We start from the raw sequence: 14,759 nt of genomic DNA on the forward strand, positions 1-14,759 counted from the left end.
TTGTCATGGAAACTTGCTCAATGTCTTCAAAATTACAATTCGACCACCAGGATTGGCAGAGTCTAACCTCTTATCATAGAGCTGGACCAGTTTGTCTGGGGATCACCTAGACAACATTAATGAGGTATGAATGTTTTCCAAAGAAATACAGTCAATACATATGTAGAGCAGAGTCCCATAAACTTAAGTTTCACAAAGAAACCTTGACTATTTCTTACAAGACAGTTCATATTGAAATTATCACTGAAAGTATCATTTTGGTCATTTTCTGTCTCTTCAACATATTTTACACCACCACTAGAACACTAGTTAATCTAATTCAATTAATTCTTTAACTTTACAATGATAATCACTTAGTACATAGTCAGGATTTCTAAACTAATGAGCCACAGGTGTTACAATATATATTGAATGTACTTTCACGATTTTTTTGCCAACATACTATTGCTAGGACAGATGGTGGACAGTAACCCTGAGAAACGTATCTGTCAGATCTTTGAAACAAGTTCTTTGAATGACGTCATTATTTGTAGGTTCTGATTAAAGTCTCATCCACACATATAACCAATACATACATGTCATTTGCTATAATATTTACAAATGGATTATTTCACTGTGTAGTCTTTTGAAGTCTGCTTTCAATGAAAATGACATATGGTTGTATATTTTGACCATTTTCTCCTGTACAAATAAATAATTTTTCTTTGATTCTTAGATGTTTGACAAATAATTCACAGAATGGAAACTTGAAAAGCGCAATATTTCTCTTGGCTTCTTACGTACACTTTGTCAAACATGCCAGTAGATGAGGTTAAATAGAAATATTAATACTAAGAATAATACAATCTCTTTGATACAAAATCATCATTATGTTATGACATTACAATGACAACATCAACACATTACATCACTTCAGATTGAATCATCTCTTTGTAACCATGACAACTGCTCATGACGGTGAGTTACTATAGCAGCAACATACAGCTATTTTTGTCTCCATACCAACCTAGTGCACTTGACATCTTCTACACATACTTCATTGATTTGTACATATCCTACTCTGTTAATCCTGCCATCATGGCTTCTAAAGATGTGATACAAATACCTCTACCGCCAAGTTCCATCACCAAATGACCACTCTACATTGTCCCCAATTGCAATGCTACAGCAGGTGTGGCAATTATTTGCAGTAGCTATGACAACAGGCTAAGTGACTCATCAATCATTGCTATTGCTAGATACACAAATACATCACCTTCCTGTAAAGTCAATGCTTTAAACTCTGTGTCAACATGAACTTTTTTACTTTGTATCAGGGATAGATTATCAGAAGCACAAGGCTAGCAATGGCAGTTTTACTTTGTATCAGGGATAGATTATCAGAAGCACAAGGCTAGCAATGGCAGTTGGACTAATTCATCAGAGAATTCAGACATGGATTCCATTCATGGTTTCAAAGACCATTGGTATTGTATTACAAAGCTGCAGACATTCATTCATTCATTGTGCTTTAAATTGCTGACTCACTTATCATCAATCAGAGTCTGCTTTACTCTGCAAACAAGGGTCTGAGCATTGGATTACAACACAAATCATTATCACACTCTGAGGCTGCTTTCAATCTTAGCCTTACAAAAAAACTTTCATTTCAGTGATAACAATACCTGCAAAAACGTTACAATAGTTCTTTTGAAATTTTACAATAATCAGCATATTTTTACAAATTTTACAGCATACAGCATATCTGGTGATATTCACAAGGCACAAATTTCTGATAAATAGTTGATGGTACTGCTGTTTTTGAGCAAAAAATATCGTCTTCATTCAACAGCAACAACTATTTACTGTCTCTTTCGATGTAATGATCCAATTGTGAATAATATGGCCAATAATCAATGGTAACTTCAAAATTAAAAATTAAGTTTACTTCAACTGCAAACGGAATGTAGTTGAAGAAGAGACAAAAATAAGAGATGTGTATTCCTATCTGTGTTTCTATTTGTTCTAGACTTCAAATTTGAAATTCAAACATGTTGAATTGATGACAATGTTTGCTTTCATTGTGGAAATATTATACTTAGATCTGTGTAAGTTTAGAACAATACCACATCACAATTGTTACAGTGGAAATAAAAAAACTCTCAAACAATAGAACTAGAATGGCCCTCACACTCAAAACTTTGTAATCAGCATTGACCATCCTACTCAATAATACAAGAATGCCAAAAGTAAATAAGGTCTGAAACTTTAGGTATTGAAGATCAACTTTAGCAACATGCATAGCAGAGGAATGTTTCAACACAGCTAGTCCCTAGCTTGAGCAGGTTTGCTAATATGTAACAGTTCATGAACAATGACAGGAAATGACTTATAATCTGTTTCGGTTACTGCCACCACTCCTACACATAATACTATAAGTACACTGCATAAAAAAAAGGTTGGAGATCATAGAAGCTCCGACTCAGATGTGGTGCTGTTTCAGTTAATGTCACCACTCCTGCACATTTGCAGGATTTCCCCTTTTTCTTACCTCATTTGCATATTTTTGACACCGACATGTTCATTTGAACAACGTCACATCTCAACCCCTGGGTCTACCTGTACACCAAATACTGAGATGGTAGGTATGGTGGTTTGGGAGCTTTTGTGTGTGACTGACATACATCCGCACATACATACATACATACATACATACATACATACATACATACATACATACATACAGACAGATATACAGATGCCATCGACTCACCATATATAAGCTCTTTTTGGTATTTATGTACATACCAAATATGAGCTAATAATAATCATCTATTTCTAACACATTTGCAATCTAGCCTTTTAGTGGTCACCAGCAAACAACATCATTACAATCAATTGTTCATTTCTGAGTCTTTTTTACTGCAACTCAATTGTCTCTGTGTAATTTTTAAAAGTTTTCATTTCATTGCTTTGTTTGTTGACTTCCTCTAGAATAGCAGTTTTGCAGACAAGATTCCAACAAAACTTGAACTAAACTCATGAGATTCTACATGTTACATATATGGGCTTCCTACTGGGCAGCCAATTCTTGTAGACAGCTGCCACCTGTTAATATTGTAATTTGGTAGCAGTACCTCTGTATAGTGGTCAGCCATTCTGACATAATGACACTTAATGACAGGGAATACTGATGGTGATCAGTCATTCTGACAAAGTGACAATGATGACAGCAAATATTCTGATATTCCTTGTCAAGTCATTATGTCAAAATCACTAACCTCTATATTAATAGTGAAAGCTAAAGATGATTATTGATCAGTATTCTGTTGACTGCTTTGCTTCATTTCAACATGAATAATGTATCAGAAACAGATAATGCCTGACCTGTCCCTCTGTCAAAATGTCACATCCAAGCCTCCGACTCCACAACGTGGTCACTTTTTGTTGATCCTTTGGTTTACCACTACACACAGATTTGACTGAACCGGTATTAAAATTTTTGATTTGAGTTTATCAAGTAGCTCTATTCTCTATTCTTCTTTTCAAATAAATCAAGTTCAAAGGTTTGTCTAGCAACTATTACCTAAAATTATCAAATTTGATTTCACACTTGTTGTGATATTTCTTAACTTCGAGCTATCTTATCTTAAATTATTGATTATCAAGATATGTTGGCCAGCAGTTTTGTAGACAGGGTGGTGACCAACTCTTTATCACTTCATGCCAAATAGAGTACTCCATGGAGCTAGAATATTTGTTCATTTTGGCTTGTCAAGGTCATCATGTTGAAATGGTAAACATTTCCAAACAAGTTTAGGTTTTAATTTCCAAAAACTACGGTACAACTGCTATTGACGACCTTAATCAACAGTTCTGATCATCTCCTTGAGACATGTCATCATTGCAGCTCACCACTGCTACGGTAGTAACTGCATCACTCTCTGAAACTATACTGCTGTCAGTGGCTGTATCCCTGTTGTCAGTTGTGCAGCCACTGACAGTAGCTGCATTGCTGTCAATGACTGCACTATTGCCAGTGATTGCACTGCTGTCGGTGACTGCTCAAGTGCCAATGACTGTGCTACTATTAGAGACTGTGCTATTGTCAGTGACTGCAACACGGTCTGAGACTGCACTGCTGCAAGTGACTGAAACACAGTCAAAGACTGTACTGCTGCCAGTGACTGCAACGCAGTCAAAGACAGCACTGCTGCAAGTGACTGAAACACAGTCAAAGACAGCACTGCTGACAGTGACTGCAACACAGTCAAAGACTGTACTGCTGCCAGTGACTGCAACGCAGTCAAAGACAGCACTGCTGACAGTGACTGCAACGCAGTCAAAGACAGCACTGCTGACAGTGACTGCAACGCAGTCAAAGACAGCACTGCTGACAGTGACTGCAACGCAGTCAAAGACAGCACTGCTGACAGTGACTGCAACGCAGTCAAAGACAGCACTGCTGACAGTGACTGCAACGCAGTCAAAGACAGCACAGCTGCCTGTGACTGCAACGCAGTCAAAGACAGCACTGCTGACAGTGACTGCAACGCAGTCAAAGACCGCACTGCTGCCAGTGACTGCAACACAGTCAAAGACTGCACTGCTGCCAGTGACTGCAACACAGTCAAAGACTGCACTGCTGCCAGTGACTGCAACACAGTCAAAGACCGCACAGCTGCCTGTGACTGCAACACCATCATTGACCAAACTACCATCAGAAGCAACAACCATACACTATCATTCCATCATTGCACCTGAAATCAACTATTAATGGAGGAGTATAAAGAGACTTTCATCCCCTAAAGATAAGACAACATTACAAGGAAATAGAAAATATAATTTGTTCAAATATACAGGGAGGAAAGTTTCCCAATAATTCAGTAAGCAATACATCCTAAGGATATACTGGTACTGCGACCTTGTTCCATATGATCAACCAATTTTATACAGGGTAGAGAATGATTTCCTCATCAGAAAAAATAGTGACAATGTCACTGGTCGCTCCCATATAGTTATCAAAACAAGCTAAAATCAAGCTAAAAGATTTTTTTATCACAAATAGAAACAATTCCCCAATAAATAAAATTATACAAATTTCACCAGAATTTGATCAAATCTTACTGACGTCACCCGTAAAAACCTCTACACTAAGTTTCAACTCAATCGGACGTGTGGTTTCAGAGTTAAAAAATATTTTTGATCAAAAATGAAAAAATAGCCAAAAATGCAAATATGCAAATTTCACCACGATTTGCCCAGATTTGAGAAAGGTCACTCCTATGCACTTCCATACCAAGTTTCAAATCAATCAGACTTGTGGTTTCAGAGAAGAAGATTTTTTGACCAAAAATGGGAGAAAATTACAAAAAAATTCATGAAAAATAGCAAGTCCATGATACTGACCCAAGATGTGCACAATCATTTCAGGTCAGCCCAAAGTACTTACATGCTAATTTTTCATCTATCTGCTCAGTGGCTATTGAGATTTTCAATAAAATGTAAACTTGTAAACATATATACATATGGCTATGGGAGCTAACAAACGACCCAATGGTCGACAGAGCTCTGCTGTGTTATGAAGAGAGCAACGTTTTGTGACATATGTATTGATGAAGAAGGTTGAGATCTTTGATAGCTCATTTCAGGATGGCCTGACCTAAAATGGTAAAATTAGCTGCAAAAATACAAATTTGATGATTTCATCATAATTATGTATAAAAATGTATACCAAATATCAAAGCTATCACATGAGTAACTTTTGAGAAACAAATATTTTGACCAAAAACGGCACTGAAAAACTGACCCAAAAATACAAACATAGGACCAAAGTCCCTGAAGCTACTATAGACATGGATACAAAATTAAGTATTTCCTGACTGTATGAAATTATCTCACTTAGGTCATCCTAGGGACATGTAAACTAAATATTAAAGCTGTCTGACCAGCGGTTTTGAAAGAACAAGCAACTCAACAGTTGACAGAGCTCTGTTGAGTTATGTAGAGAATAACCTTTTGTGACACATGTATTGATGAAGAAGGTGAATATCTTTGATTAACATTGTGAGTTCTGTTTAATAAGTTGAGACTGTACATACTCAGAGAAAGCACACTGAAGAGACAAAGGTTTGAAACTTAAGAAGTTCAAGGTCATCAAAAGCATTATAAGGAATCATGTTACACTTTCATTGCACTGTTTACACAGATTGCATAATTGCTATAAATAGCACATGAGGAATTTTTATACAGCCCAGCTTTACCATAAAAACCCTATCACTTTGACCCTCTTTTAATTGACCACTCTATTTTTTTCCTCAAAAAGTAATTTTATTTTATCCTTACCAAGTCAACCATAAATGGAAATTAGAACTTTCTCTATCTCTATCTCTATCTCTATCTCTATTGACTATTTTGAGAAATTTCTTTTAGATAACATACAGGGCACAATAAATGACGGTTCAGAATATGTCAAAGTTGGGATTCAGGAAAGTTGCCTTTACATGTTTTAATCCTCCAAGATGGTAAGCAGTTCACTATGAACTGTCAAAAAAAGTTGAACTTTCTGATAATTCTACACTAAAATTATTTTGGCTTTGATGATTTCCTAATTAATTCAATTATTTAAAATCATATTAATTATTTTTTCTGGGTGAATTGATAGGGTTTATACAGTACAAGAATTACATACAATGTAAGTCAAATTTTGACCAAAAATGACAAAAAAATTCCTTAAAAATACAGATTTGCATATTTCATCACAATTTGAACAAGTCTAAGTTGGGTTACCCCTAGGGACCTGTATACCAAATAACAAAGCTGTCTGACCAGCGGTTATGAAGAAGAAGATTTTTTACCAAAAACACCTTTTTTGGCATTAATTTGCCTATTTTCAACAATATCAAAAAATTAAAAAAAATAGTTTCTCAAAATCGTATTTTTCATCTACACAACAAATATCAAATCAGTAAGTACTGCGGTTCTCAAGATATTTGAGTGGACGGACGCCTCACAAACGGACATACATACATACATACATACATACATACATACATACAGACTGACGACGGACGCCGGACGGATACCCATCCCAATAGCTTCTATAGACTATAGTCTATAGTAGCTAAAATTGAAGATTTCATCAAATTTCACTATATCACACTAAGAGAACCCCCAGGAACCTGTATACCAAATATCAAAGGCATCAGACAAGTAGTTTTTGAGAAACACATTTTTTGACCAAAAATGGCAAAAATTGCACCAAAAATACAAAATTGCAGATTTCATCATATATTCTGTATATCATATTTAGTTTATCTGTAGGAACCTGTATACCAAATATCAAAGCTGTCAAACGAGCGGTTTTGATGAAATAAATTTTTGACAAAAATGACAAAAAAATTCCTTAAAAATACAGATTTGCATATTTCATCACAATTTGAACAAATCCAAGTTGGGTTACCCCTAGGGACCTGTATACCAAATATCAAAGCTGTCAGACGAGCGGTTTTGATGAAATAAATTTTGACCAAAAATGACAAAAAAATTCCTTAAAAATACAGATTTGCATATTTCACCACAATTTGAACAAATCCAAGTTGGGTTATCCCTAGGGACCTGTATACCAAATATCAAAGCTGTCTGACCAGCGGTTATGAAGAAGGAGATTTTTTACCAAAAACGCCTTTTTTGGCACTAATTTGCATATTTTTGGCAATGACAACTTCATTTGAACAAAATCTCATCTACAGCCCATCATCCATGTACACACCAAATATCAAGATGAAATGTGCAGCGGTTTTGGAGTTTTGATGTTGACGGACAGATATACAGACATACAGACATACAGACATACAGACATACAGACATTTTCCTAGCCTATAAGAATAGCTTCCATTGCCATATATACATATGGCTATGGGAGCTAAAAAGCCCTGCTTGGATAGCAAGGAAAACCATTCCTTTGCTGTCAAAAGGTAGTGAAATGTGTCTTTGTTTGCCTTTCCTCTCAATGGAAGTGTTGGAAAGTATTTTAAAAAATTTCACTAAAAATGATAAAAAATACAAGATGCAGGTAAAATTATATCCAAGTCAGCAGTAGCATTGACGAAAAACTACAGGTTTAAGAGATTTCTTAAAAAGAACGAATTTCTAAATCATCTGAAGCTCGGGCAGCAAACTATTCCACAGTTTAGGGGCACACATGCTAAAAGCTCTGTCACCATATGTTCTAGAAAGTTGATCTTTGACAGTGAAAGGATTCAATCTTACACAGACACTCCTTCGCGTATTATGTACTGGACGATCAATTGTTACTAGTTCTGATAAGTAATTTGGGACTAATTCACCTTGATAGACAATTTTAAAAACCAGACAAAGAATTTTAAAATAGATTTGTTCTTCTACTGGGAGCCAAATGTAACTCCTTGAGTATAGGTGTCATATGGAGAAAGGTAACAGTGATTTTAATGGAGATAAGGATAGAAAGACTTCAAAGACTTTGTAACTTGAACAGTTTTGAATAGTCAAATAGACAGCATTGAATAGTCAAATAGAAAGTATTGAATAAAATAGACAGTATTGAATAAAATAGACAGTATTGAATAGTCATGCCATTGTAATGCATATATCTTGTAATGAAGAACACTACAGATAAAATTTTACTGTTACAGTAGTACAGTGTACTCTGGGGGTTTACATCATGCTAGAGAGAGAATCAGGCAATATTGAAGGATAGAGTAAAAAAATGTGAAGAAAAATACAAATATGTAGTCTGTATTGTTTGCAGGATATGTATAAAATGTTCCAAGATAAATGAAAAGAAGTAGAAATGTTGATAGAGTTTGTTTGATTACATGCAGAGCATTACCTGTCTTGGTATCCACATCAGTGTATTCACTTGGTGACAGGCCATCACATCCATAGATATACTCTGTACATTGCAGCATTTTGCAACACAGCCAACAGAGTATTTGTATAGAGTAGAGGGCATTTGGATGATGGTGATGGTGATGATGATGGTGATATTGGCAGTGATAGAGGACAAAGCAGGCGCAGTGATGGTGTTTGAGTGAAACACAGCATTTGTTGTAGGTTTTTTACAGTGAGAAGAAAGAAATGGGAGAAAAACAGGAAGTCAAGCTAAGTATGTACTGTGCATGATAAAACAACAAAGCCATGAACTGTACTCAGACTGGTTACAATCAGGAATTCTTTTGGTTTTGAAAATCACTCTCATCCATCACTAGGAATACTAAAGACAGAAAAGTGACCTGTTTACAATACTGACACACATGGCACTCAATTTTTAGCTTCCATAAGATTTGAAGTGTACAGCTTGAAGCTGTCATGAATAACAGTTGCCATAGGGATAGGCAAGTATTTTAACTTCATTGAAAGATCAGAGGTACCATCTAAATTTTTCATCTGCAATAACGCTAACAAATTGGTTTCTGAAGGAGACTCTGAGAGGATAAACATATTACAGACAGTACAATGTTTTCGTGACCCTGTTCTGCAGTACATTCACTTGTGAATATTTACAACTGGAAATTGTAGAATACTGAGTATGATAGGAAAAGAGCAAGTTCACAAATAATGATATCATCACAGGTTTCAGTTTTATTGGTCACATGACCAGGTAGAGAGATAAACCAACACAACAGGGAGAAAACTGTGAGACTTAAGATGAGAAATGATTGATTGATTCAATGTGTCGATGAATGCATGACTTGCATAAGGGTAATGAAACAAAGTGTTATTATCAAGATACCTTCTCCTTCTGTGAAATCACTTTCATCTGTTGGTACTTCTTCACTGCCAGGTATTACATTTGTATCATCAGGGATCTCAGGTTGATCTGTTTTGATAGGACTGGGTGTTGATGGAGTCCTTGCTGATCTGTCACTTGGTTTTGGTTTACTTTCAATGACTGGTGACTTGGCATGTGATGTGTCATCTTGTTTGTTGTTAAAACTAAGGTCAGATTCAGTGTTCAGAGAAGACTCATCGGCCGCATAAGCTGGACTTTGCAAAAGTGAACTTTCCTGTATAAATCAAACAAAATTTACTTTTCTTCAAGTATGAACAATTTCATAGTAAGATCTGTTGTTCTAATCTAATCAATATCAAAACACTTTGAAGAAAATGAACTTGCAACTTCTAAAAGAATTTGGAGATTACGGAATGAACAACAACTAACAAATGCCTCAAGATATTTCAGCACTGTTTAGTGCATTACAGCACTGTTTAGTGCATCATAGTGCTGTTCAATGTAGCACTGTTCAGTGCATTAGAGTACCATTCAGTACAGTACTGTTCACGTGTATCATTGTGGGAGCACTGTTCAGAGCATCACAATACATGTACTGTTCAGTGCATCACAGCATTGTTCAGTACAGCACAGCATTGTTCAGTACAGTACTACTCAAAGCATCACAGCACTGCTAAAAGGGTGGATGGGATATAAAATGCAGCAAGATGGCAGCAGCACTCATTATTCAAGATGTCTTCGACCAAGCAACACTTAGAACTCCAGAAAATCTAGCTCTTTGAGTTTGTTTTGATAAAACTGTCATAAAAACCGACGTTGTTATGATTGTAAACACATTAATGTTCAATAACAGCACTGAGTTTTGAACTCTGACTGGTTTCCAACTACTTGTGTTGATTTTGTTTGAAAAGTTAGACAAACAATTGCTCGTGCAATAAAATCGCTGTCAATCTAATGGTGAATGTGTGAATCTCCAGTTGTGTATTTAATCCCAATCCATGCTGGTTCTGTAAATAGAGCCAAACAATGCTTGACTCCCTCCCACCTACACTCAGTCCACAGAAAATATTTGCTTTTCATGTTGTTCCTGTCGGCACTGAATCATTATTGATATCTTACTTTGAAGTGTTACCTTAGAATGGATGATAAAGACTTTCACTCCAAACAGCCCAATGCAATTTCAATCATATAAAAAAGCTTTCTCAAGACTCAGTACTTTCTCAGACCATGCTAGATTCCCAATAGTCGATGCCGAACATTTGATATTCAGTGTCCGATTCTTTTATGTACAACAAAGGTGCTAGACGGTTGAAATAAATTTGTGTAGACAGTAAATATAACACTGAAACGGACCCATGTTCAATAGGGCAGAGGAGATACTAATCCAAAAACCTGTGATTCTGGACCGCCATAACAGTACTGTAGTGCAGTATGTTATGGTGTATGTATGGCTGTCTATCTGCCATGGCATACCTAAGTTGTCTGAGCATGCTTCAACATCTGATTACTTCAGTGTTGATAGTGACAGAATGGAAGGTTATAACTTCAACTTTATTGTCATAACACTTGTCACACCTATTGTAGGATGGGCAATGGTTGTTATATGACAAAAAGTGATCAAAATGGGACAAAACCAATAACAAAACAAAATAGTGTCAATGACACTGTCCTCCCATTTTACAGAGATACTAACTACTAGTACACACATGACATTGCATTCTTACAGGTTGATTACTAAGCAAATTCCATTGCAAGTCCAAATTAATCGTATACCCCAGCAATATGAAATGCTCCATCTCATAATGACTTTTACACATGTGACAGAAAACAACCCTAGGATCAAGACTATCATGTTTTACAGCAATCCAACAAATACTTAAGGAGAAAATGATTTTTGACAAAAAATGGGGAAAAATTGTCCTAAAAATACAAATATGAAAATTTCACCACAATTCGAACAAATTTGACAAAAGCCAACCCTAGGATCATACATACAAGTTTTCAAGGCAATGGGATGAGCGCTTTCAGAAAAGATTTTTTGACAAAAAACCCCGGGAAAATCGCCCAAAAATACAACTTTCAAAATTTCACAACAATTTGAAGAAATGTAACTAATAAGTCACTATAAAGAGCCTGCATACCAAGTTTCAACCAAATCTGGCCAGTGGTTACAGAGTTTTAGTAATTTGCAGGATTTTTCCTTTCTTCCCCTGCGTTTGCATATTTTTTACTTTGACATGTTTCTTTCAACAAATTCACATCTCCACCCTTGGGTGCACCTGTCCACCAAATACTAAGATGGTAGGTGCTGTGATTTAGGAGTTTTTAATGTGGACGGATATACATCCGCACATACTAACTAACATACATACATACATACAGACAGACAGACAGACAGACAGACAGATAGACATGCATACAAGCATACATTTATTTTTACAGCTTTTAACCTCCAACAGCCGACCAACTTGTCAATATCAGCTTGTTCAACTTGATACTACTGCTTATAATAATATAAACGAGAGTTAATTACATTCTAATTAAAGTAAACAAGACTTGCTTATCAAGATTTACGTCATTAACAGAACAGCATATCTGTCAGGTTATAAAGAATCTTCAGCTGGATATCTTTATCAGTATTTTCATCCTATTAACCAAGCACATTTTAACTTTCAAATTAACATTGCAAGTAAGTTCTGTTGAATAAGTTGAGCCTGTAAGTACTCAGAGAAAAGAACACAGAAGAGACAAATATTTGCAACTTAAAAAGTTCAAGGTCATCAAAAGCATTATAAGGAATCATGTAACACTTTCATAGCACTGTTTACACAGATTGCATAATTGCTATAAATAGCACGAGGAATCTTACAGCCCAGCTTTACCATAAAAACCCTATCACTTTGACCACTCTTTTAATTGACCACTTTATTTTTTTCCTCAAAAAGTAATTTTATTGTATGCTTACCAAGTCAACCATAAATGGAAATTGGAACTTTCTCTATCTCTATTTATTTGAACCAACTATCATGACAAACTATTATGAGAAATTTCTTTTAGATAACATACAGAGCACAATATATGACGGTTCAGAATATGTCAAAGTTGGGATTCAGGAAAGCTGCCTTTACATGTTTTAATCCTCCAAGATGGTAAGCAGTTCACTATGAACTGTCAAAAAAATTGAACATTCTAATAATTCTACACTAAAATTATTTTGGCTTTGTTGATATCCTAATTAATTCAATTATTTAAAATCATATTAATTATTTTTTTCTGGGTGAATTGATAGGGTTTATACAGTACAAGAGTTACATACAATGTAAGTCAAATTCAGTTAAAACATCAATTACCGTCTAACATTGCATCATTCCTATAAATAGCACCTCAGCCTGGAACAGCACAATCACAATCTGCTCATTCACACAGGCAGTACTTGACTTTGAATGAATGACCTACTACATTTCACCTATGTACCAAATTTGAAAGCATGGCAAAAAGTACCACAAAATTTGCAAATTTCAGCTTGAGTTCATAGAGTCATCTTCAGGTCGCTTCTAGGAACTTGCACATCCAATTAGAAAGTAATGGCATACACAGTTTCAAAGATTTCATTAAACCAAACATATGGCAAAAATTGCCCAAAAATACAAATATGCAAATTTTGCCATTGAGTTATCACAAGGCACCTGCACGCCAAATTTTAAAGTGATTTGACCGTTGGTTTAAGAGAAAAAGATTTTTTACTGAAATGGCAAAAAGAAAGAAAAAAATCATTAAAAATAGAAAGCATCAAATATTGACATCAAATCTATATGTTTAAATGAGTTGGGCCCAAGGTACCTAAAAACCAAATATGACAATGATCAGATGAGTAGTTCCTGAGTTATTGATTTTTGACCATTTTCGCTGTTTTTTCTACCTCATTTGCATATCTATGAGACTAAAGAGTTCATTTTAACAACGGCACATCTACACCATGTATGGCATCACTACACCAAAAATCAGCTTAATACGTGCAGCAGTTCGTGAGTTTTTGCGTTGGACGGACAGACATCCATACATACATACATACTAACATACATACATACATACAGACGGACATCTCACATACAGACTTTTTTCAACCATATAACCTCCCATTGCCATATATGTATGGCAAATGGGAGGTAACAAAACAAAACAAAAGCTTAACCATAATACATTACTGTACTGAGAAAAAAAAATTGTAGATAGAGAGGGAAAAAAGTAAGCCCTGGAGAAACCATGTTATGAGTGGATAAAATATGTGGACAATAAACCATGTTATGAGTGGATAAAATATGTGGGCAATAAACCATGTTATGAGTGGATAAAATATGTGGGCAATATCAGTGAGTTTCATCTCTAATCTTCATGCATTCTTTTCTCTGTTTTTCCAGTGGTAAACATATTATTTCGGTGTTCATCAGATATTCTAGTGTATTTCTTGTGTTCAAATCATTAAATTTGGGGGTTGGTACAGTTGGATGATGTTAATAAGCTTGTTTCTCTGCTGTGAATATCTATTACAATAGAGTATGAAACGTATTTCGTCTTCTGTTACAGATATACCTAGTGCTGTACACAAAGCAGACTTTTGCAAAAGAGACTATATTGCCCTTGATCTCACCTTTGCTAACGCTATTGTGTAAGCATGGAGAGATGCATATGTTAAGAATTTGACCTTTGACCTTACCTGCATTGAATCGACAGTATTGCTACTTGGTGATTCTGGTGATGTATCATATCTGTCTGATAATGCCAATGGACTCACAACACGCTGTGCTTTCTTTCCACTGTTAATTTCCATAATATTTTCACTGTCTTCTTCCTTGACATCTAGCAATGTAAACTCTGTATCATCAGATTCTACGGCAGCTTCATCACCATAGTTCATTTTCACCCAGGCCCAGAAATCCTGTGGCTGCATCGGCTACAACAAAGCAATCCAGTGACAAACAATTATCAAATTTCATCAAATACACAACAA

The 14,759-nt window shown here is 35.6% G+C and overlaps 1 protein-coding gene across 16 annotated transcripts in view; it reads right to left on the minus strand.

Moving 5' to 3' along the window:
• Positions 1-14,759, minus strand: part of LOC139126542 (protein Aster-B-like) — a 123,442-nt gene that overhangs the window by 21,173 nt on the left and 87,510 nt on the right. For 13 of the 16 annotated variants that reach the window (XM_070692603.1, XM_070692598.1, XM_070692595.1 and 10 more), the window contains 3 exons: positions 14,466-14,702; positions 9,752-10,025; positions 8,849-8,911 (listed from right to left, as the gene is read on the minus strand). In XM_070692603.1, the coding sequence (XP_070548704.1) occupies positions 8,849-8,911; positions 9,752-10,025; positions 14,466-14,702 (574 nt within the window). The remainder of the gene's footprint in view (positions 1-8,848; positions 8,912-9,751; positions 10,026-14,465; positions 14,703-14,759) is intronic. The other 3 variants (XM_070692600.1, XM_070692601.1, XM_070692602.1) reach the window with 1 other exon arrangement.

This window comes from Ptychodera flava, assembly GCF_041260155.1.
Source record: "Ptychodera flava strain L36383 chromosome 3 unlocalized genomic scaffold, AS_Pfla_20210202 Scaffold_27__1_contigs__length_13241970_pilon, whole genome shotgun sequence".
In the NCBI taxonomy this organism is placed as follows: domain Eukaryota; kingdom Metazoa; phylum Hemichordata; class Enteropneusta; family Ptychoderidae; genus Ptychodera; species Ptychodera flava.